The sequence below is a fragment of the Somniosus microcephalus genome, chromosome 17 (genome assembly GCF_052327205.1).
Source record: "Somniosus microcephalus isolate GS21.2 chromosome 17, FLI_Smic_1.0, whole genome shotgun sequence".
In the NCBI taxonomy this organism is placed as follows: Eukaryota; Metazoa; Chordata; class Chondrichthyes; order Squaliformes; family Somniosidae; genus Somniosus; species Somniosus microcephalus.
The window spans coordinates 69,874,117-69,895,042 of record NC_141003.1 but is presented as its reverse complement, the minus strand read 5'-3'; the positions used below and the strand labels follow the sequence as shown (position 1 = coordinate 69,895,042).

At 48.1% G+C, this 20,926-nt stretch overlaps 2 protein-coding genes across 17 annotated transcripts in view; both read right to left on the bottom strand.

Moving 5' to 3' along the window:
• Positions 1 to 10,524, bottom strand: part of strip2 (striatin interacting protein 2) — a 75,150-nt gene extending 64,626 nt beyond the window's left edge. For 4 of the 8 annotated variants that reach the window (XM_086010627.1, XM_086010623.1, XM_086010624.1 and 1 more), the window contains exons 1-5: positions 10,377 to 10,524; positions 7,080 to 7,149; positions 4,015 to 4,089; positions 2,535 to 2,669; positions 948 to 1,068 (exon numbers count right to left, since the gene is read on the bottom strand). In XM_086010627.1, the coding sequence (XP_085866753.1) occupies positions 948 to 1,068; positions 2,535 to 2,669; positions 4,015 to 4,089; positions 7,080 to 7,149; positions 10,377 to 10,457 (482 nt within the window). In that variant the 5' untranslated portion in view covers positions 10,458 to 10,524. The other 4 variants (XM_086010628.1, XM_086010630.1, XM_086010625.1 and 1 more) reach the window with 3 other exon arrangements.
• A 7,026-nt stretch (positions 10,525 to 17,550) lies between these two features.
• Positions 17,551 to 20,926, bottom strand: part of LOC147105836 (S-adenosylhomocysteine hydrolase-like protein 2) — a 95,911-nt gene continuing 92,535 nt past the window's right edge. For 8 of the 9 annotated variants that reach the window (XM_086010614.1, XM_086010616.1, XM_086010617.1 and 5 more), the window contains 2 exons: positions 20,222 to 20,342; positions 17,551 to 19,442 (listed from right to left, as the gene is read on the bottom strand). In XM_086010614.1, the coding sequence (XP_085866740.1) occupies positions 19,436 to 19,442; positions 20,222 to 20,342 (128 nt within the window). In that variant the 3' untranslated portion in view covers positions 17,551 to 19,435. The remainder of the gene's footprint in view (positions 19,443 to 20,221; positions 20,343 to 20,926) is intronic. The other variant, XR_015081600.1, reaches the window with a different exon arrangement.

Here is a 20,926-nt window from a genome sequence, read left to right as displayed (position 1 = left end):
CAGAAACAGTAGGGGCCCCAGCACCAGGGATGTACGGTCATTACATTTCCTCAGCGCAACATCACTCCCCGGACTAGTACTTGCTCTCTTTCAGCCAATTCCTTATCCACCTCCCGACTTTCCTGTGGAACTTTATCAAAGGCTTTCTGGAATCGAGGCAGATTATATCATTGGGCTTTTCAACATCCACTTACGAGGTCACTTCCTTAAAAAAAAAAAGTCCAGCAGGTTGGGTCAGCACTGGTTGGCATTAGCTAGACTATTTCCATGCAACCTGGCGGGTCTGCAGTTACCCACATTTACTTTATCACTTTACTTAATAGTGATCACGATGCCTTGTTTTTAATCCAGTGGCACCGACAACCCCCCCCCCCCTCCTCCCGTATTCAGTAACGCCATCATGTTGATGGTTACTACTTTGCAGTTTCTGTCCCTAGTCTCACTTCTCCCTTTAGGGATATACAATCATCATCTGGGGGTTTACTGCTCGAGAGCCTTCAGAACAAGAGATAAAGACAGCACACAGTGAAAGGTTCGTTATCCACACTCCTAATTATCTGCCATTCTAATGATCAGGCAGAATATTTGTTGGATGCAAAGCATTTCAATGGGCAGCATCTTTTATTTATAGTTTTCTCATAAATCAACTACCTTGTGTTTTTCTGTTGTTTATTCCGTACTTGTTTGCATTTCTGGGTCTGGCATACTGCTGTACGTATGCATAAGAACCAAATCTGAGGAGACTTCAGTTTCCAATTATCCATCATAGGGGTGGGGCAGTCTTCGATGGAGACCAGACGTTCCACTGTGGCGCACGTGTCCCAGCCTGTGGTTTTATTGGACACAGCCTTCCCCACCCCGAAGTAGCTTCCACTGGGTCCACAAGTCTAAATGTACCGCATGCTGAAAAATAAGCTACCGACAGATCATTGCTTTCCTTCACTCACTCGATCTCCATATTGAGGAGCTCCACCAACGCCCCAAACGTGCCCATCTCGTAGAGAAGGAAGACGTTGTGCCGGGCCCAATGCACCGTTTCTGGGTCCGTGTAGCAGTCATCAAACACACCTGCAGGGAGCATCAAAACCAACAAGTCAGGTACATCTGAAAACATGAAAAGACGTTCTACTTTATTTTTACTTTTCTGGGAGTGTGGGGGGTTGGGGGGGTGGCGTGTGGAAAAAAGAGGGCATTCTGTTCATTAATGGAAATTATGCCATTGCTGCAGGAATGGAATGGTATCCCATTCCGGCACCCAGGGTCAGTGACAACTGCTTTCAAGTCGTTGGCAAACCAGGTGAAAAGTTTCCCCTGACACAAATTCAGAACAATCTACGCTTTGGGGTGTTTTACTACGTTAAAGGCGCTATATAAATGCAATCTTTGTTGTTGTACGTGGCACCACTGAGTTTATCATCTGCCCCAAGTGATCGGCATTAGATTGGCAATTCACGGCACCCTGTGAGCCGGTTTACGTTGCTGGCCCCAACCGCCCACTAGTAATTGGGTCGCGACTGTTCCAAACTGATTAGTTCTATCAGAGCTCCTCTGGTACCGCACGTGTTGAGGCAGTGATTATGGGTTTGAAAGAGTGGTGGCTGGGGTGTGGAAATGGGGAGAGGTGCACATCTCCACTGGAAGACCTTTGGAATGAAGCTTGTAAGCGATCTCCCCAGAGACAATGAAGTAAGTGGCTGTTGATTGTGTCCTAGAAAACAGTGTTCTACTTATCCACTGCAGGCAGATAACTAGATAGCACAAATTATCATGTAATAGGGAGAAACTCCTCAGCTTTATTGTCCATCCAAGTAACAGCTTGGCTCAGTTCATAGCACTCTCGTCTCCAAGTCAGAAGGTTGCGGGTTCAGAACCCATGCCAGGACTTCAGTGCATAAGCTAGGCAGTACTGAGGGAGGGCGTCAGTGTCAGAGGTGCAGCTATCTAGCACATAGTAATGAACAGTAATGAGATTAATGACCAGAATGCTGGCCAGGATTTTTGGGGAGAACTCCCTACTCTCCGACTTGTGCCATGGGATCTTCAACATGCACTGACTGGAACCACCAGAACAGGAAGACACCTCATCCAAAAGGCCGTACCTCTGACAGCGCAGCACTCCCTCAGTGCTGTACTGGGGCGTCAACCGGGATTCTGTGCTCACCCGCAACCTTTTGACACAGAACAACTGACTCGCGGCCATGTGAGTGAGTGAATGTGTAAAAGGGAAGGAGAACAGGGAAAAACTTTGCAGAACCTGCCTTGGGGTAGATTCCGCAGTAGAGCATACTGTACATGATTGGTGGACTATATCGTCTACTTGTTAATGGTATGAAAATGATATGATGTGTTGACTTGTTAGGCCTCGACATCCTTGTGCAGAGTTAAGGCTCCATTCCTGTGTTTTACACGGGTTAGCGTTGGTTGAGTCCATGCGGCAGATTTAATTTTTCCACTAGATTTACACAACAGAATAATATTAGTGGGGGAAGCTAATTCAGAAAAGAAAGGAGTTATACTGTCACATCGCTAGTTACCTTGGGCCAGGTAAAGAATGGCTCTGGCAAACTTAAGTCTCTTCTCCCTGTTTATTACCTCCAATCCGTCCAGCAGCCTCATTAAGTAGGCCTTATGTTCAGCCTCTTCCAGCTCTACCCATTTCTTGCCCTTCCCTGCAAGAGACAAAAGGGCATCAAGTTATACTGACCCCAGCATTCACATCTCTCGCCCCTCCAAACATCCAAAGGGTTGAACAAACGTCTCAGCGTCCCCACTGTTTCTCAGACTCAGCTCCGACCCAATTCAATCCATTCCCCAGGGGAACAATGGGACCCCTAATCTGTAGAAACTTGAGACGGACTATAAGAAAACAAAGTAAAAAAGACTAATGGGGGAAGAAACACTTCCTGTTCAATTTATTCCTCCCCATCCCCAAAAAATGGTAATACGCTCAAAAAACCCACAGCTATTACCTAACCCGGAACCTGCCATTTGTGGTCGCTTCCTCCTCAGCCATTAGAATGATGTTAATTGACCTGGCGTTAACTTGGCTCTTAGTTTTAATATGTGTTTAAGCCGACCAACAGAAATGAGCTGGAAGAACCAATGTGGGATATGGAGCACTGCGGTTGGAGCTGATATTACTGATCGAGAGGCTCAGTAACCAGTCACGCGCTCAATGCCACAAGCTCCATCTCCACTATTCACCTATCACAGTGTGTACACTGCAGGGAAATTGGCCAAAAAAGACAGTGACACAGAAAGGCTGCACAGTAAAAGGAAATGTAATCAAGTGGTTAAACAGGGAAATGCCAGGAACTAGGAGAGTAAACAGAACCACTGAAGGACTCAGCCAGTCTGTCCTCAAATCATAGAACGATACAGCACAGAATGAGGTCATTCAGCCCATTGCTGCCTGTGCCGGCTCTTTAAAAGAGCTATCCAATTACACCTATTCCCCTGCCCTTTCCCATTAGCCCTGCAAATTATTACCCTTCAAGTATTTATCCAATTCCCTTTTGAAAGTTACTACTGAATCTGCCTCCACCGCCCTTTCAGCCAGTGCATTCCCGATCATGACAACTGTCTGCATAAAGAATTTCTCCTCATCTCACTTCTGGTTCTTTTGCCAGTTACCTTAATCTGTGTCCTGTGGTTACCGACCCTTCTGTCCCTGGAAACAGTTTCTCCTTATTTACTCGATCAAAACCCTTCACGATTATGTACATATCTATTTAATCGCCCCATAACCTTCTCTGCTCGAAGAACAACAATCCCAGGTGCTCCAGTCTCTCTACATTACTAGAATGGTACCGGGGATGAGAGACTTCAGTAATCATCGCTCATCATGAAAAGGTGCTTGCAGATAACGGAGTATCTCCAGGGCCAGGCTTCCCCCTCTAATTCTGGGGTATCAGCCCACATCAAAACCCTGCTCAAACGCGGGATTTTAATTGAGCAGACGTGCTGCGGGTTTTACGAGGACCCCTGCCGCTGCCCTTCGCGAGCGCCCACTACCGTGAATCGCGAAATCCTCTTCGAAGCAATCCCTGTTAGCAGCAAACTCGGGCTCTTCCGTGTAACTGTACAGCTCTGTGGAAAAAGAGGAAAGATTGTTTAACATTGTGCAGTGTGACCGGGAGTCTGTGACAGGGTGGAAGAGATTAAAAGACAAAAGGAGGATGGTGCAAGGATAAAGAGATGGCAATGGGACAAGTTAAGAAACAAAAGATGACTCTAGATGAGGTGTAAATGGCAATGGCAGAATCATCAACAGCTACCATGTGAAAAGAGAAAGTAAAATAGGGGCAGAGGTTATGGTCTGAAATTGCTGAACTCTATGTTGAGTCCGGCAGGCTGTAAAGTGCCTAATCGAAATATGAGGTGCTGTTCCTTGAGCTTCATTGGAACAGTGTAAGAGGCCGAGGACAGAGAGGTCAGAGTGCGAGTGGAGCGGAGAATTAAAGTGACAGGCGACCGGAAGTTCGGGGTCACCCTTACAGACGTGTTCCGCAAAGCGGTCACCCAATCTGCGTTTGGTCTCCCCAATGTAGAGGAGACCGCATCGTGAGCAGCGAATACAGTATACTAGATTGCAAGAAGTACAAGTAAATCGCTGTTTCACCTGGAAGGAGTGTTTGGGGTCCTGGACATTTGGAAGGGAGGAGGTAAAAGGGCATGTGTTGCACTTGCACCAGAAGGTGCTGTGGGAAGGGGGAGTTGGGGGTGATTGAGGAGTGGACCAAAGTGTCGCGGAGGGAGTGGTCCCTTCGGAATGCAGAAAGGGGAGGGGAGTGGTTACGTTACTGGACTAGTAAGCCAGAGGCCTGGACTAATAATCCAGAGAACATGAATACAAATACCACCACGGAAGTTTGAGGATTTGAATTCAGTTAAAAAAAAAAATCTGGAAATTAAAAAAAAAACGGTTTCTGTAAAAGTGACCATGAAGCTGTCGGATTGTCGTAAAATTCATTAATGTCCTTTAGGAAAGAAACCTGCCATCCTTACCCGGTCTGCTCTATACGTGACTCCAGCTCCACACCAACGTGGGTGACTCTTAACTGCCCTCTGACGTGACCAAGCAAGTCACTCAGTTGTATCAAACCGCTACAAAGGAAAACAGCGGTTGAAGGAGAAGGAATCTTCTCAGGCAACTAAGGATGGGCAATAAATGCCGGCCTTGCCAGCAACACCCACTTCCTGAGAATCAATAGATCTGATGCCAGTCTGTGGAACCCATGAAAATTGAGACCAATTGCTCAACTGCCTCTGTTTCCACATTCTCTCAAACCACACCCAACTCTCGGCCTTCTATAGATCCTCCCCCATCTCCTGGGATCTTCACAGAAATCACAGAAACCCCACAGTGCAGATAGAGGCCATTTCGGCCCATCGAGCCTGCACCGACACATATCCCACCCAATCCCCGTAACCCCTACACCAACACATATCCCACCCTATCCCCGTAACCCCACGTATTTAATCCCCCTAACACTAAGGGTCAATTTATCATAGCCAATCATCCTAACCCGCACATCTTGTGCTCCCTCGAGCTCTTGAACACTCAACTGGTCCTCATCGGCCTAATAATCGCGACTTCAGCAACTTTTCAGGTATTGCAACGCTTTTAGGGCTACCATAAATCACCCTGTTCCTTAAAAATGTCCTCGGCAACTACTGCCCCGTCTTAAACCTAACCGCCTTCCTAAGGTTCTGAAAAGTATCTTCACTCAACACCATGCCTGTAAAGTCTGTGGGTTGTTTAGTTAATTAATACACAGACTCCAAGAGTAACTTAAAACAGGACTTTACTATTCGAAGGTCAGGGCGAATCTGCCCAATAACTCCTGGCACAACACTTATATACTGGTGTGGTCACCGTCGGTATTACCGTATACAGAAGCCAAACAAAGTAGCGCCACACCTAAAATAGTTCTCTTAAAGGTGAACGGTTACATACAATAGTTCTCTTAAAGGTAGACGGGTACATACACTACAATGCCCACCTTTCCTTGTTCAAATCCCTTCAGTCCAGTTTCTGTCCCTCCCACGACACAAGAGTGACTGCGACTGTCATGTGCTGTTCCTCCTTGACTTCTGGTATGGCTTTCAACTCGCTCAACCACATCCTGCTCCTTCACCTTCCACATATACGGCACTGGCCTTGTACGCTCCTGTTCTACCCTTCCCAACGCAGCCCGCACATCTCTTGCGATGACTTCTCCTCCCACACCTGTACGGTTACCTGCGGTTTGTTGCCAGGTTCCATCCTGGGCCCCCTCCTATTCCCCACTTATACGTGGTCCCCTCAGCAATATTACCTGCAAGCATGGAGGCAGCTTCCATATGTATGGCAACAATAACTCTCCACTACCAAGGGAGCACTGCACTGTCAGAGGTGTGGTCTTTCGGAGGAGACGTTTAATCAAGGCCCCGCCCACCTCTCATGCGAACATAAAAGATTCCTACTATCCTGGTCAAGGTCCTAAGCTCTGGAATTCCCTCCCTAAACAGCTCTATCTCTCCCTCCTCCTTTAAGATGCTCCTTAAAACCTACCTCTTTGATCATCTGTCATTGTGTTTCCATGTGTGGCTCGGTGTCAAATTTTGTTTGATAATCACTCCTGTGAAGTGCCTTGGGATGTTTCGCTACTTTAAAAGGTGCGATATAAATGCAAGTTGATCTGGTCATTTATCCTATTGCTGATTGTGGGATCTTGCTGTGCGCAAATTGGCTGGTGCATTTCCTGCATTACAACAGTGACTACACCGCAAAAGTATTTCATTGACTGAAGCGCTTTAGGATACCCTGAGGCCGTGAAAGACGCTATATAAGCGCGAGTTCTTCTTTTCTTAAGAGGTGGGACACCGATACGAGTTATTTATTCATCTAATTGTCCCATTCACATTCATTGTCCCCCAACTGCAACAGCCTGTGAGCAACTTCTCCAAATTAGCGCCATTAAAGAGAGGACTCGCCACAGCCACAGAGACAAAAGGCCCCATCAAAAAAAATTACATGCACGCTGATTAAAACAGAGGACTGAAATATAGAGTAGCTCATGCACAATACACCTTACCTGACAGCTCTGTAGCAATGCTGTCGGAATCTCCATATTCAAACTCTAGGTTAGGGGAATCCACTGAGCCCTAAAAATTGGCAAGAGGAGGATTCGTTTGGTTTCAATTCTATTGTCATCACCGCCTTATTTCTTAAAAATATCGTAACCACAAGCAATGCATTTAACGCAGCTATAATTCAGGGAGTAAAATCCTGTGTGGGGCTGCCAAAATTAAACTTGGTCAAGCAGAGATTAGTTGCTACCCACCTCTGGGGTAAGGGCATAAAGTGGGAACCGTTCAGCCCATCAAACCCATTCGTGCCAGTGGTTTGGGATTTACACAGGAGGATCCCGTGTAATATACCAGCAGCCCTGACCATGTGTGATCCACTCTACCCAGTCCACGTCACCTCCAAAAGGAAGGTTACGGAAAGTTGCTCCCCAGCCCCCAAGAAGGCAAGTCAAGGGTTACTCCAGACCATCTATCGGACCCTACGTCCTACATTATACGGCTTAAGTTGCTTCTCCTGCCAAGCAATATTGGGTCAATCGAAATTGAGGAGCTGGCAGAAATCATCACCCAAGATGGCATGGTGTCAGGCAACTGTACTTTAGCAAGCACCAGCTCAGAGACTGGCAGTACACCGTACTAGACAGGATAGGCTAGATCAATAGATTTTTGTTGGATAAGGGCATGAAGGAATATGGAACAGAGGCAGGTAAATGGAGTTGAGGTACAGATCAGTCATGATCTAATTGAATGGCGGAACAGGCTTGAAGGGCTGAGTGGCCTCCTCCTGTTCCTATGTCATTTAAACCGTGACATAGGCACACAGAGGCACCGATGCGATTTATGGAATTACAATGAGTGTTTGGAAACTAGCTTGACAAAATGATTTTTATTTCCCCTTCATGAAGTTGGTCTCCTTTTAAATTCCACAACACTCCACTATCTTCTTGTGAGCCACATGTAGGCCCACTCCCCACATGCCACCCCCCAACCGGGTCCCCTAAAGAGACAAATGAGAAGTGACACGAACGCAACTGCCACAAACTTTCACTCACTAACGGCATCCTCTGCAGGAAACAAGCCACAGCAGTTCACCCCAAGATCATTCACTTGAACAGCACACACACTCCTCAGGCAATATACAATCGTTCCATGAAATGGCAGGCCAACTGAAAACTAAGTGGATCAAAGGGAGACAGGCTGGTGCCCACCTTCTCCCAAACAAGAATGCTTCCCTCAACCAACTCTTCATCCTTCTCCTGCTCTATGATGATTACCGAGAACAAGTAACATCTCCTCAAATGTCAGTTAACTATCACATATTGAACAGGAACAGAACAGAACAAGAAATAGGAGTAGGCCATTTGGCCCTTCGAGCCTGCTCCGCCATTCAATAAGATTATGGCTGATCTTCTACCTCATCTCCACTTTCCTGAACTATCCCCATATCCCTGGATTCCCTTAATATTCATAAATCTAACAATCTCGGTCTTGAATATACTCAACGACTGAGCTGCCACAGCCATCTGGAAAGAAATTTCTCCTCATCTCAGTCCTAAATGGCTGACCCCTTATTCTGAGACTACAACCCCTGTTTCTAGACTCCCCAGCCAGGGGAAACATCCTCCCTGCATGTACCCTGTCAAGCCCTGTAAGAATTTTGTATGTTTTAATGAGATCACCTCTCATTCTTCTAAACTCTAGAGAATATAGGCCTAGTCTACTCAATCTGTCCTCATAGGACAATCCCCCCATCCCAGGAATCAGTCTGGTGAACCTTCGTTGCACTCCCTCTGTGGTCTGACCAGGGCCCTATATAATTGCAACAAGACATCTTTACTCTTATACTCAAATCCTCTTGTATTAAAGGCCAACATACCATTTGCTTTCCTAAGGAAAATGGAAAGAAGGGAGATTAGCGCATGCGAGGCGAGATGGAAAGAAAGGGACGGGGCATGAAAGAAAGGGGCGGGGAGACGAGACACACACAAGGGGGAGGGTGAAAGAGAGTTGAGAGGGTGACGAGAGAGAGAAGGGTTGACAGGAAGGCACAAAAGAGAGCGAGAGAGACAATGAGGATGAAAATGAGACATGGAGTGAGAAAGAGAGTGATGAAAAAGGGAGTGAGATACTCAGGGGGAGGGGAGATGAAGGCTGGCAAGAGACAGAAGAGGCAGGAGAGCGATGAGAGAGGTGAGAGGTACACGCAAGAGGGAAGAATCGAGATAGGGGGCTGAGAAACATGAAGAGGGGAGGGAGAGAGAGAGAGAGATATAGGGGGGGATATACTCTCGAGAATACAATCCAGATTTCGAGTCACATTAATTAATTGGCTTGGTTTCAACATTATTCGCAGGGTAAACTTCAGTTAGTCTCCTAATACACGGTATACTTAAAATCTGTGGCTCTATCAATCACTACACAATTTTAAAAAAGTTGGCCGGATGCGGTTTTGCTTTGCAAAACAAACAAGGAAACTTTGGGCTTCTTACACAATTTTTCTTGAGAAAGTTGTATGGATCCATTTTGACCGCGTCACGCCAGTGACCGAGCGAGCGGCCGTTCCCATCGCCTTGTGCCCAGTCACAGACCGCGAACCGGGCCACTCTCGGTCCGTGGAGCGGCTCCGGTCACTGACCCCGGGCCGGGACACTCTCCCTCTGTGGAGCGGCTCCAGTCACTGACCCCGGGCCGGGACACTCTCGGTCCGTGGAGCGGCTCCAGTCACTGACCCCGGGCCGGGACACTCCCTCTGTGGAGCGGCTACAGTCACTGACCCCGGGCCGGGACACTCTCCCTCTGTGGAGCGGCTCCAGTCACAGACCGCGAACCGGGCCACTCTCGGTCCGTGGAGCGGCTCCAGTCACTGATCCCGGGCCGGGACACTCTCCCTCTGTGGAGCGGCTCCAGTCACTGATCCCGGGCCGGGACACTCTCCCTCTGTGGAGCGGCTCCGGTCACTGACCCCGGGCCAGGACACTCTCCCTCTGTGGAGCGGCTCCAGTCACTGACCCCGGGCCGGGACACTCTCCCTCTGTGGAGCGGCTCCAGTCACTGACCCCGGGCCGGGACACACTCGGTCTGTGGAGCGGCTCCAGTCACTGACCCCGGGCTGGGACACTCTCGGTCCGTGGAGTGGCTCCAGTCACTGACCCCGGGACACTCTCTCTCTGTGGAGCGGCTCCAGTCACAGACCGCGGGACGGGCAGCTGCTGCCACCGGCTGACTGACACCCTGCACACGGGTTTTATTATTAGCCGCGGTCACCTGTCGGTGTCACTCTGCCGCCCGAGGTCTGCACTCACCTCCGAGTCCTTGCGCTGGTTTCGGAAGAGCTCCCTCGCCCGGGGTGCCGAGCTGCCACCGCCGGGACTGGCCGCTTCCATCCTCACTGGGAGAGTAAAGAGCTACATTCTGTAACCAAGTGCGAGCGTTCGCTACTCTGCTCACCCACTCCTCATTGGACAATCTTTATTCGGAGGCGGGAGCTGGAAGCGAATTCGGCTCCTGATTGGACGAGCGGGACGTCTGTCAGCCCTGTTGCGAGGCGAAGGCTCGTTCCCTCTCTGCACATTGGAACTTTGGGGACTGGAAGGTCCAGTGATCTCTTTTATGGTTGAACCATTTAACTGTAACTTAAAGGAACTTTAAATAAAACTTATCAAACTAAATAAAAATAACATCAGCCAGGGAAATGATGCACTCCAGGCCCCGCGGCGACCACCGGTCGTGGAAGGCCTCGAGGGTGTCGGCGGACACCGCGTGCTCCATCTCCAGGGCCACCCCGACGCAAACATAGCCACGGAACAGTGACAGACAATCGGGCCAGACGACCCCCTCGACCGCCCACTGCCTGGACCTGTTAATGGCCACTTTGGCCAGGCCCAGGAGCAGTCCTACAAGGAGGTCCTCCGACCCGCCCACTCCCCTCCACACCGGCTGACCGAAGATCAGGAGCGCGGGACTGAAGTGCAACCAAAAATCGAGGAGCAGCCCCTTTAGGTAGCGGAACAGGGGCTGCAACCTCTCACACTCCATATAAACATGAAATACAGACTCAAGACCGCAGAAAAAGCAGGCGAACTGGGAGTCTGTAAACCTACTTAAAAACTTATTGCATGGGACAGCTCAATGCAACACCCTCCAGGCCAAGTCTCCAATAGAAAAGGGGAGGACTCCCGCATAGAGAGCCCTCCATTGGGGACCTCTGCCGGATGGCAAGGTGGCACGCCAAGGCGGGTCCGGACGGTAGACGAAGATGGCAAAGTGGGGAGTGTACAGGAGCAGCCCATACAGGAAACCCCTCCGTGCAGAACTAAAAGGCACGGAGGGCATTTCCCCGAGCCAGCTCAAGCTGTGAGGCGCCGTTTCCCGAAAGAGGATTCGGGGCCGCGCACCGATGAGGAATTCTGTCTGAACGGGGGTCAGTTCGGAGGGGATCGCCACACGTGCTTGAGCCTCCTCGATACACCTAGTGGAGTCAGGGCCCAGCGCCACTTTAAGCGCCTCGATGGCTTTGGCCGCGTGCCGGACATTGGCCAAGGACAGGCACTGCACCAGCTCTTCTGGCGCCATCCAGTCCATGCCTCCGCCATCGAGCAGGTTCCTGATTCGTCACCCTACCACGCACAGCCCTACCCTCCGCCCGCCGCCCCATCCAGCGGTCGTGGAGGTGCGGATTCCTGAGCAGCGGCTCCTGAAGGAGAGCCGCCACTCCACACGGGGGAGAACTGCGCCTGGAGGCGACGCTGTTCCAGACCCATAGCAGTTCCTGGTAGAAGACAGGTAGCTCCCGCAGGTAGGCACGCATACTGCCCAATTTCACAAACAGGAGCTGCATGTCGTAGTTGAGGCCGTGCAGCTGGCGGAAAAAATACGTCACCAGCGCACACCATCGAGGAGGATTCTCAACGTACAGGTATCTCTGCAGGGTCCGAAGACGGAAAGTCGCCGCTCGTGTGCGAAGGCACACCAGCACCTGACCACCCTCCCTAAGCGGAAGACTCAGAACCGCGGAGAAGACCCCGTGCTTCCTTTTTCCCCAGAAGAAGTTGATGAGCTTCTTCTGCAACTTGGTGACAAATGCAGGGGGAGAGATCAAAGTGACCAACCGGTACCACAACATGGCAGCCACCAGCTGGTTTATGACCAGCGCTCGACCCCTTTAGGACAACATTCGGAGCAGTCCTGTCCAGCGTCCTAAGCGAGCGGTGACTTTGGTCTCCAGCTCTTGCCAGTTCGCCGGCCAGGCGTCCTCGGCGGGGCTGAGGTAGACTCCCAAGTAGAGGAGGTGCGTGGTGCTCCAGGCGAAAGGCTTGAACTCCTCCGGCAGTGAGTCCACCCGCCACTGGCCCACCAGGAGTCCAGAACATTTCACCCAGTTGATCCTGGCGGAGGATGCGTCCGAGTAAATCTGCTGGCATTCTCGCATCCTCCGCAAGTCAGCGGGATCCGTGACCATGAGGAGCACGTCATCGGCGTAAGCCGAGAGGACGACCTCCATGCCTGGCCCTTGCAGAGCCAGTCCCGTCAACCTCTTCCACAAGAGGCGCAGGAAAGGCTCCACGCAAACGGCATATAACTGACCAGACATGGGGCATCCCTGACGCACCCCCTTCCCGAAGCGAAGGGGCGGCGTCAAAGACCCGTTGACTTTTATCAGACACTCCGCGGCGGCGTACAGAAGTCGGAGCCGGGCGACGAAATGTGTCCCGAACCCAAATGCGCGCAGAGTTCCGAAAAGGTACTCGTAATCCACCCTATCAAACGCCTTCTCCTGATCAAGGGAAAGGAAGGCGACCGACAGACCAGCCCTCTGGGAATGATGGATCAGGTCCCGGACCAGATGGATGGTCCAGCCCGGGACCGTGTAGGACTAGTCGGGGTGGATCATGTGGACCAGCACGGTGCCAAGGCGGGCAGACATGGCCCTGGCAAAAAAATCTTGTAATCCCTGCTGAAGAGGGAGACCAGGCGCCAGTTTTTTAATAGGCGGAGATCGCCCCTCTTGGGCAGCAGGACAATGACCACCCGGTCGCCAGACTTTCCCCCAGGACCCGTGCGTAGTCGCCCCCCAAGACGTCCCAGAACGCCCGAACTCCACGGTCAGCCCGTCCAGGCCTGGAGACTTTCCCCTCGAAAGCTGGCCGAAGGCGCCGGTCAGCTCCACCAGACTTAGCGGAGAGTCCAATTTTTCTGCGCCCTCTGGGCTGACATTTGACAGGTCCTCCCACAAAATTCTGCACGCATCCTCGCTGGACGGATCTGGAGAGAACAGAGCCCCATAATAGGCCCGGGTCTCCGCGCTGATCCCCTCCGGATCAGAGACCAGAGACCCGTCGCCGGCCAGCTTACGGACCCCCTGTCTTTTTTCCAGCGAGTAGAAGGGGGAGCCGCGGTTCAGGTCCCGGAGGAGCTGGATCCGCGACCTCACGTACGCGCTTCGGGACCCGGCGAGCTGCAGGCCCTTCAGCGCGTCCTTCTTTTCTTCATACTCCTTCCGGAGAGCTGGGTCCTCGACGACCTGACTCCAGATCGAGCACCTCCCTCTCCAACCGCCTGACCCGGGCCTCCCGCCTCTTCATCGACCCCCTCGCATTTTCCTGACAGAAGAGACGGACGTGAGCCTTGCCCACGTCCCACCATAGCCTCAAGGAGGGGAAGCCCCCCTGCTTCCTTCTCCAGTCGGCCCAGAACCGAATCCTGGAACCGCACGTCCTTAGAGGGTCAGGGAACGGAACTGGAAAATCAATATTGCTTTTTATTTTTTTTTGTTACAAGTGCTTCTTACTGTCGCCTCTGTGGGATATAAATTTAGCCGGTCGGGTCTTCCAGCCATACCATGTTGTTTTCCAGATATTGGGAATTTTACTACGTTTGAGGCTAGGAGGTAGTGCCTTGTGTTCACATACAGAAAAAGAGTTGTATTTATATAGCGCCTTTCATGACCACCGGATGTCCCAGAGCACTTTACAGCCTATTAAGTACTTTTTGAAGTGTAGTCACAGTTGTAATGTAGGAAATGCGGCAAGCTCCCACAAACAGCAATGTGATAATGACCCGATAATCTGTTCTTGTTATGTTGATTGAGGGATAAATATTAGCCAGGACACTAGATAACTCCCCAGCTCTTCTTCAAAATAGTGCCCTGGGATCTTTTACGTCCGAGAGCAGAGACAGGGCCTCGGCTTAACGGCTCATCCGAACTATGGCACCTCTAACAGTGCAGCACTCCCTCAGTACTGCACTGTGGAGTGTCAGCCTGGATTTTTATGCTCAAGTCTCATTGGAATGGGACTTGAACCCAAAACCTTCTGACTCAGAGGCGAGGGTGCTATCAACTGAGCCACTGGCCGACACCCAAAAAGCCATGTTTCCTGATTTTTGCAGTTTAGCAGCAAGCAGTTCAACTGTGGGAGGCATCATAGTTCTGCTTTCACCCGACATCCACACCTGCAGAAAAAAAGCAAAATGCTGCAGCTGCTGAAAATCTGAAAACAAAAACAGAAAGCAAAACAGGAAATACTCAGGTCAGGCAGCATCTGTGCAGAAACAGGAGTCTGTCACCGTTTCAGGTCTGAAGACCCCCCCCCCCCCCCGCACCCCACCCCAGGGTAGAGAAGAATGCAGAGAACGGAGTGCACAGAGGATAGAGGAAGCGGAGAGTGAAGCATATATAGAGTGGAGTGTGTGGAGAGTTGTCACAATCTTAAAGATGTAATCTGTACTTGTACCTGTGTGTCAGCTACCCCTTAACATCTTTTATACTTTTACATTGCTAGTTCATGGCAACCAAGGAACAAATGAGATTTTAGTGCAAAAGGTCTCCTGATGTGAGGAAAGCATCATGAACAGCCCACCATGCCCAGGGCTGAATTACAACCGCCTGCCTTCCAAAGTGAGCCTTTCACACATTACTAAACTAAAAGATGCACCCTCCTGAGAAACAGTCACAAAGGCCAACCTCCCATTAAAATGTTTTATGATAATCCACACAGCAAGGGAAAAGGGCGGGGAAGTGGGATTAGCCGAGGTGCTCTTGCAGAGAGCCGGCACAGGCTCGACGGGCCGAATTGCATTCTTCCGCGATGTAACCATTCTATGCCTGCTCCTGCACACCGTAAAAGGGCTGATTAATTTGTTTGCTTAAAGATCGGAAAATATTTGTGGCTTGCATGTGGTAAGTCTTGTGTGTTATTTTTCCTGGTGCTGACAGTTCCACTGCACCGATCAGTAACCTACCGAAGGTGTGTCAACATTTAACTGAAATGTTCTTTCTTCAAATTTTTTCCAAGTTTTTTTTCCAAACCGGTCCCCAATTTCTTTGGCAACCACCAGAAATATTCATGTACTGTCAGAGCGGCTGCAATTTGGATAGACATTAAAATAAATCTGCCCTCTCGAAGATATAAAAAGCTCATGGCACTATTTTGAAGAAGAGCAGGGGAGTTCTGCCAGGTGTCCTGGCCAATATTTATCCCTCAACCAACATCACCAAGAACAGATTATCTGGTCAATATCACATTGGAGTTTGTGGGAGCTTGTTGTGTGCAAATTGGCCTATATTACAACAGTGACTACATAAGTACTTCATTGGCTGTAAAGTTATTTGGGACTTCGAGGTCGTGAAAGGCGCCATATAAATGCAAGTCTTCCATTTTAAAAATTTTATTCAAGCACTGCTTTAAATGTGCAAGTCCATTCACAGTGGCTGTGTCCAATATCGTCACCGTTTGTCCAAACATGATGTCGGCTCTGGCACCATTGGCCAGTACCGTGAATACGAAGATATTTATGGGGAAAAGTGGGTTTCCTGAATGCAGCCGTCTCCATGTGGTCCTGGCTAAACTGTCTGTGATCTTGCCCCGATGCTAAATGCTGCCTGGTACCCATGCTCCGCCAGCTTACTCAATGTGGTACCTCGCCACGAGACTTCTGGGACCATCTGGATCTGCTCAGGTCTTTCTGTCCAGCACCAAAAGGCTCTGTGATCCCGCCCCCCACCCCCCGCCGAGGCTGAACCTCAGTTATGAAATAAGCAGACCCTCGCTCACTTATTATCCATCTGCTTTCACACTCGCCATATTGGGGCAGCCTCGGTGCACTCTTTCAAATTCCTGGGGTTGTTAAGGGCCCCAGAGTTTCTACTCCTAGACTGTACCTTCCAAGTGGGAAAAGCTAATATCGACAGCGCCCATCAACTTCTCGATGTGAGCCTGAAGCTCCCTGAAAGAGTTTGTTGTTTGAATCACACAACCAAACAAACTCCTGTTCAAAATTTCTGCTTTCATCAGCTACAATTCTACAGTGAATTGTGGCTTTTAACCAGAAAGAACATCTCCCAGCCAATCTCCACACAGTTCAAATCAGTAGCCAATTAGGTCTTCTACTGAATTGATAGGCCAATGTTGTTTTAAGTTAAAAAAAAGTTTAAAGTTCGTGAAAGGGTTAATAAAAGACAAAGCACTTCGGAGCTTTAGGATTGATATTTTTAAACTTGTTTTCCTCTTCACTGCAAGCTTCTTTTCTACCACACTCCTTTCCTGGGCCTTTGCATCTGGCTATCAGGTGTGCCATGAATTAGCTCGTCTCCTCCGGTTTCTACCTGGCAGGGGTCAAAAGGTAAAGATGGCAAAGGGATCACAAGCTGATGGTTACGATTAATTGGAAATTAGTGCAAGTCAGCAGTGTATACACATTGATGAAAACACGTATGGTCAAGGGGGTGGGTTTTGAGGAGGTTTTTGGAAGGAGAGGAAGCAAGGCTGTGGAATTTAAAGACAGCATGCAAGAATGTGGGCCAAAATGGGTAATGGCTTTGCCAATGAAGGTGTAGTGGATCGGGTTGCAAAGGAAGCCAGAGTTGGAAGAGTAAAGGCCATTTGCATTTAGGGTTGGAGCATGTTGCAGAGGTAGGGAGCGACAAGGACATCGAGAGATTTGTAAACGAGGACAAAGGTTTTAAAATCAATGCATTGCAGGTGGGCAAATGAGGTGCCAGTGAAGGTTGGTGCGGACAGAGGTGAAAGGAGAGTGGGATAGGGTGTGGGCACAGGAGTTTTGGACTTAGAAGCAAAGTGAAAATACTGGAAAGATTCAGCCTCTTGGTGTCTGGTCTACATTTTAGAAATTTCCAGGCCCTCTGCTCAAAACTGGCCTGCCAATCGTAGGTCATGAACTGAAGCCCCATTGGAGCTTTAAAACTTTAATTCACGCCTCATCATCAGACTTGCTCTTGAAGAGTTTGGAAAGCCGCAGCAGGTCACTGCTGGGATGGAGAAAGGTGCCTCCTGCCCTGGTGGGTAGGCTAGAGACTGCACCCCGAAGGAGGTGTCCATGGGCTGGTCTGTCTCACTCTCCGACTGTGGACACGGACGGATGACGAGGAGGAAAAAAAGTTGAAACGTTGTTGGATACCAAAATATGGCTAATTAGAAAATGAATGAAGTTCAACAGGAAAAAAATACCCGTAGAAAACACTTTTTAAATTTATCAACACTTTATTTGGGTTTTTGATTACAGATTCATTATTGCTCATCTACTACAATACTTGACCATTAATACAGTACTTAAAATAGTTACCTCAATTTTAAAACTCAGTTTGTGCAGGTAAACAGGTGATTTTTTTCTTTTAAAAGTTGATTCTTCTGCTCTCCTAAAGCAGGTTGCTGGTGTCCTTTTTTCCTCAAACTTTTATGTTACATATAATAATAATTATTACATTCCCTGCCACCCCTTCCCCACAATCAAAACAATTAAAAATCATAAACCACTAAAACTGACTGGGATTCGCATAGAACCGTCAGTTTTGGGGGAAAAAAACCAAATATAGCAGCTTGCAGAAATGCATAGGGTCAAGATATTTGTTGAAATTCTAAAACAGATGTGGTAACAGATTTTAAAGAAAACAGCACTTGCTTAACTTATATGACAAATATTTCTGGCAAATAATTAGACTGGTAGCCATCGATAGGACAGGGCAAGTGATTTGTCACAGAGTTCAAAAAAGAAAAACGTTAAACGGGCAGAGGAATGGGGCAATGTGTATAGCTCGATCAGAGAGCTGGCACAGGTGCAATGGGCTGAAGGGTCTCCTTTGGTGCTATTACAATCTATGGTTCTAACTGGTGACAAATCCTGCAACATTTCTCCATTCATTGCCCAGACAGGAGGCTTGCTGCAGTACAACTTGCATGGAAGTCCCAAAATCAATGAAAATGCTGGTTTGTGAGAGGGGACAAATCACGAGTCCTAGCCATCAGCTAACAGTTAGTACTATTTGAAGGTTCCGGGGATGGTGGTGGTGGTGGTGGGGGGGGGAAAGAGAGAGGGCGAGGGGAGGTGAAATAATAAGTTAAATCAAAAACACGCTAGCATCAAACACCAAAAAGACTATCTTTCATGGTGTTCCACAATATAAACCCACTGATCTGCAAACGAATGCAGGTTTTCCTTTTAAAACAGCCGATAATTACCCTCTTCCATTTAAGAACTGTCGAGCCAAAATGCAATTTTATTCCAATGCATGTTGAATCCAGGCACAGAATAACCACAGCTCACTTTAAAAAAAAAAGAGAAATAAAGGTGGGCGAAGGGTTTGCAGATCACCTGTGCAACATCCCGTGACCTCATTAGTCCCACAGACTGTTCTCAGCTTCACACGCTCCACCGACTCAAAGCTTGTGCTCCAGCTAAGGACAGAAGACACTCATGCTCGCAAGAGGTGAGGCCAAGTGTCAAACAGCGCCAGGGACTTGAGCCAAGAACAGCAGCGCTGTAAAGAAGGAATTTTAAGTGCTACGCTACCTGACCAGTCACACACCACCTAGTCTGCTAGACCCGATTTTTAAAAATATTTCAAAAACAATACATAAATCATGAGTTCTCCAGGCTCCTACTGTTAGGTTTTGTTTAAAAAAACCTTGAGGAATTCCATAATAATATTCTAAATGTGAAGTATTTAACCATTTCTTTACCTTACCTTTTCACTCAACAAAATACAAATTAAAAAAAAAACCAAAAAAAAGACTGGAATATGTGCACCTTAAAACTTTTAAAACAGCCGACGGTTTGATTCTTCTTTCCATCGTTTCTTTTCCGCAGTTAACAGCTAGGATGTTGCTAATTATTTATTTTAGAACACTACAACAATAGAAGAAAAAAAAAATCACATTAAACGGAAACACCTTTTTCATCTTCTAGTGCGGTAAAAACCGTCTGCTGGGATTATACACATTCTATTTAAATAAATAAATGACTAAATACCTAAAACTACTTAATCAAGGCCAGCTGTAAATCGGAGGTATTGATCCTGTACAGTAGTGATGAAAGGCTCCTCCTCTTTGTTGCTCTTACGGTTTTGCATTTAATACCTAGGACAAATGAACAAAATAGACAATGTATCAGCAATGCTTCACTCAGTTGCTGCCCTTACTGCAATGTGGGAGAGAGGAGTCAGTCCTACACAAAGTTCTTCACCCCACATTTAGGCATCATTGATTCTTTGCAGATCTTCTGGAGTTAGACTGAATCTTTCCTTTCCCCATTCTTCCTCTTCATTTTCTCCAGTTGCAATGGTGTAGCTATACTGGATTTCAGATCACTGCATCGGGCAGTCTAAAAGTAGCTTTCCTCCGCACCTTACTCAAACTGTGTTTAACCTGGAGGTGCTTGCTGGGGCACTGCAGGAGACGTACTCTGTATGCAAGACCCATGCTGTGTCTGACCAGGTAGTGCTTTATAGTGTAGAGGGAGCTTAACTCTTGATCTAAACTGTGCTATCTATCTGGCCATAGTGTTTGATGCTGGCTCAGGTGCAAAGATAATCCATTTTAGACCTTGATAAATGCAAAAATATCAACAAATTGTGAAGCCATTGTGGATATAATTTATAATCAGGAAATGCACAGCATGATCATCTCCAAAAAAGATTACACTTTGGCTGGGATCCAGCATCAGGTCTGAAACTTAACTCTTTTTTCCTCTTCCAGATGTTGTGCATTTTCAGCTTCTCTCAACTTGTTTCAACCGCAGTTCTAGTCAGAATTTCCAGACAAACCCTTGCCCTTAAATTCAAGTCTGCCACCTATCAACAGTTGAACGTGCCATACTCCAAAAATTGTAGTTTTAACAGTCTTTTTTTGCCTCTTACCGATAATAGTTTGGCTTGAAAGGCCCGTTCTTGTTCAAACCCAGGTATTTTGCCTGCTCATCCGACAGTTCTGTGAGATGTGCATCGAATGTGGGCAGGTGAAGACTTGCTACATATTCATCTGAAAAACACAAGTTAACAGTACATTCAGCAGCAGCAATCCCATAAAACAAATATAATTGAACATTTTGAAAGAACTTTTTCTTAAAATCAAAATAAGTTTGAAAAGTTTTAATAACTTCTAGACTGACAGCAGCCCAGTAACAGTACAGCCCACAAAGCTGCTTAACTGCCAACTGACCCAGAGGAATCAAAAGTTGGTTCTGGTTGGCCTGTGGAATAACATGGGTCACAAATCACCAGAGGACAAGCTCCTGATATTAACCGTGTCTCTGGTGTCGCCCGCATGTGTCAAGTGAGGTCAAGCAGTTTCCAAATAAGGATGAATAAATAAAAGTAAAATAATCCATCTGAGTCTGCTCTTGCTCAATGGGCAGTTACAGAACAGCAGAAGCAGGTGACCAGGCCCCCTCCCCACTTTCCCACCTGGGGCGCAATGTACAGAGAACTAAAAGGGGATTATTTTTTTCTTGGGGCCAATAAATTAGAGATGTAGAGATTTCACAAACAAATTATTTCTTGGTTATACGGAGTTCTCTTTTTCTTGATTCTCTTTCATCAGATTATATTTTAATATACAAGTCA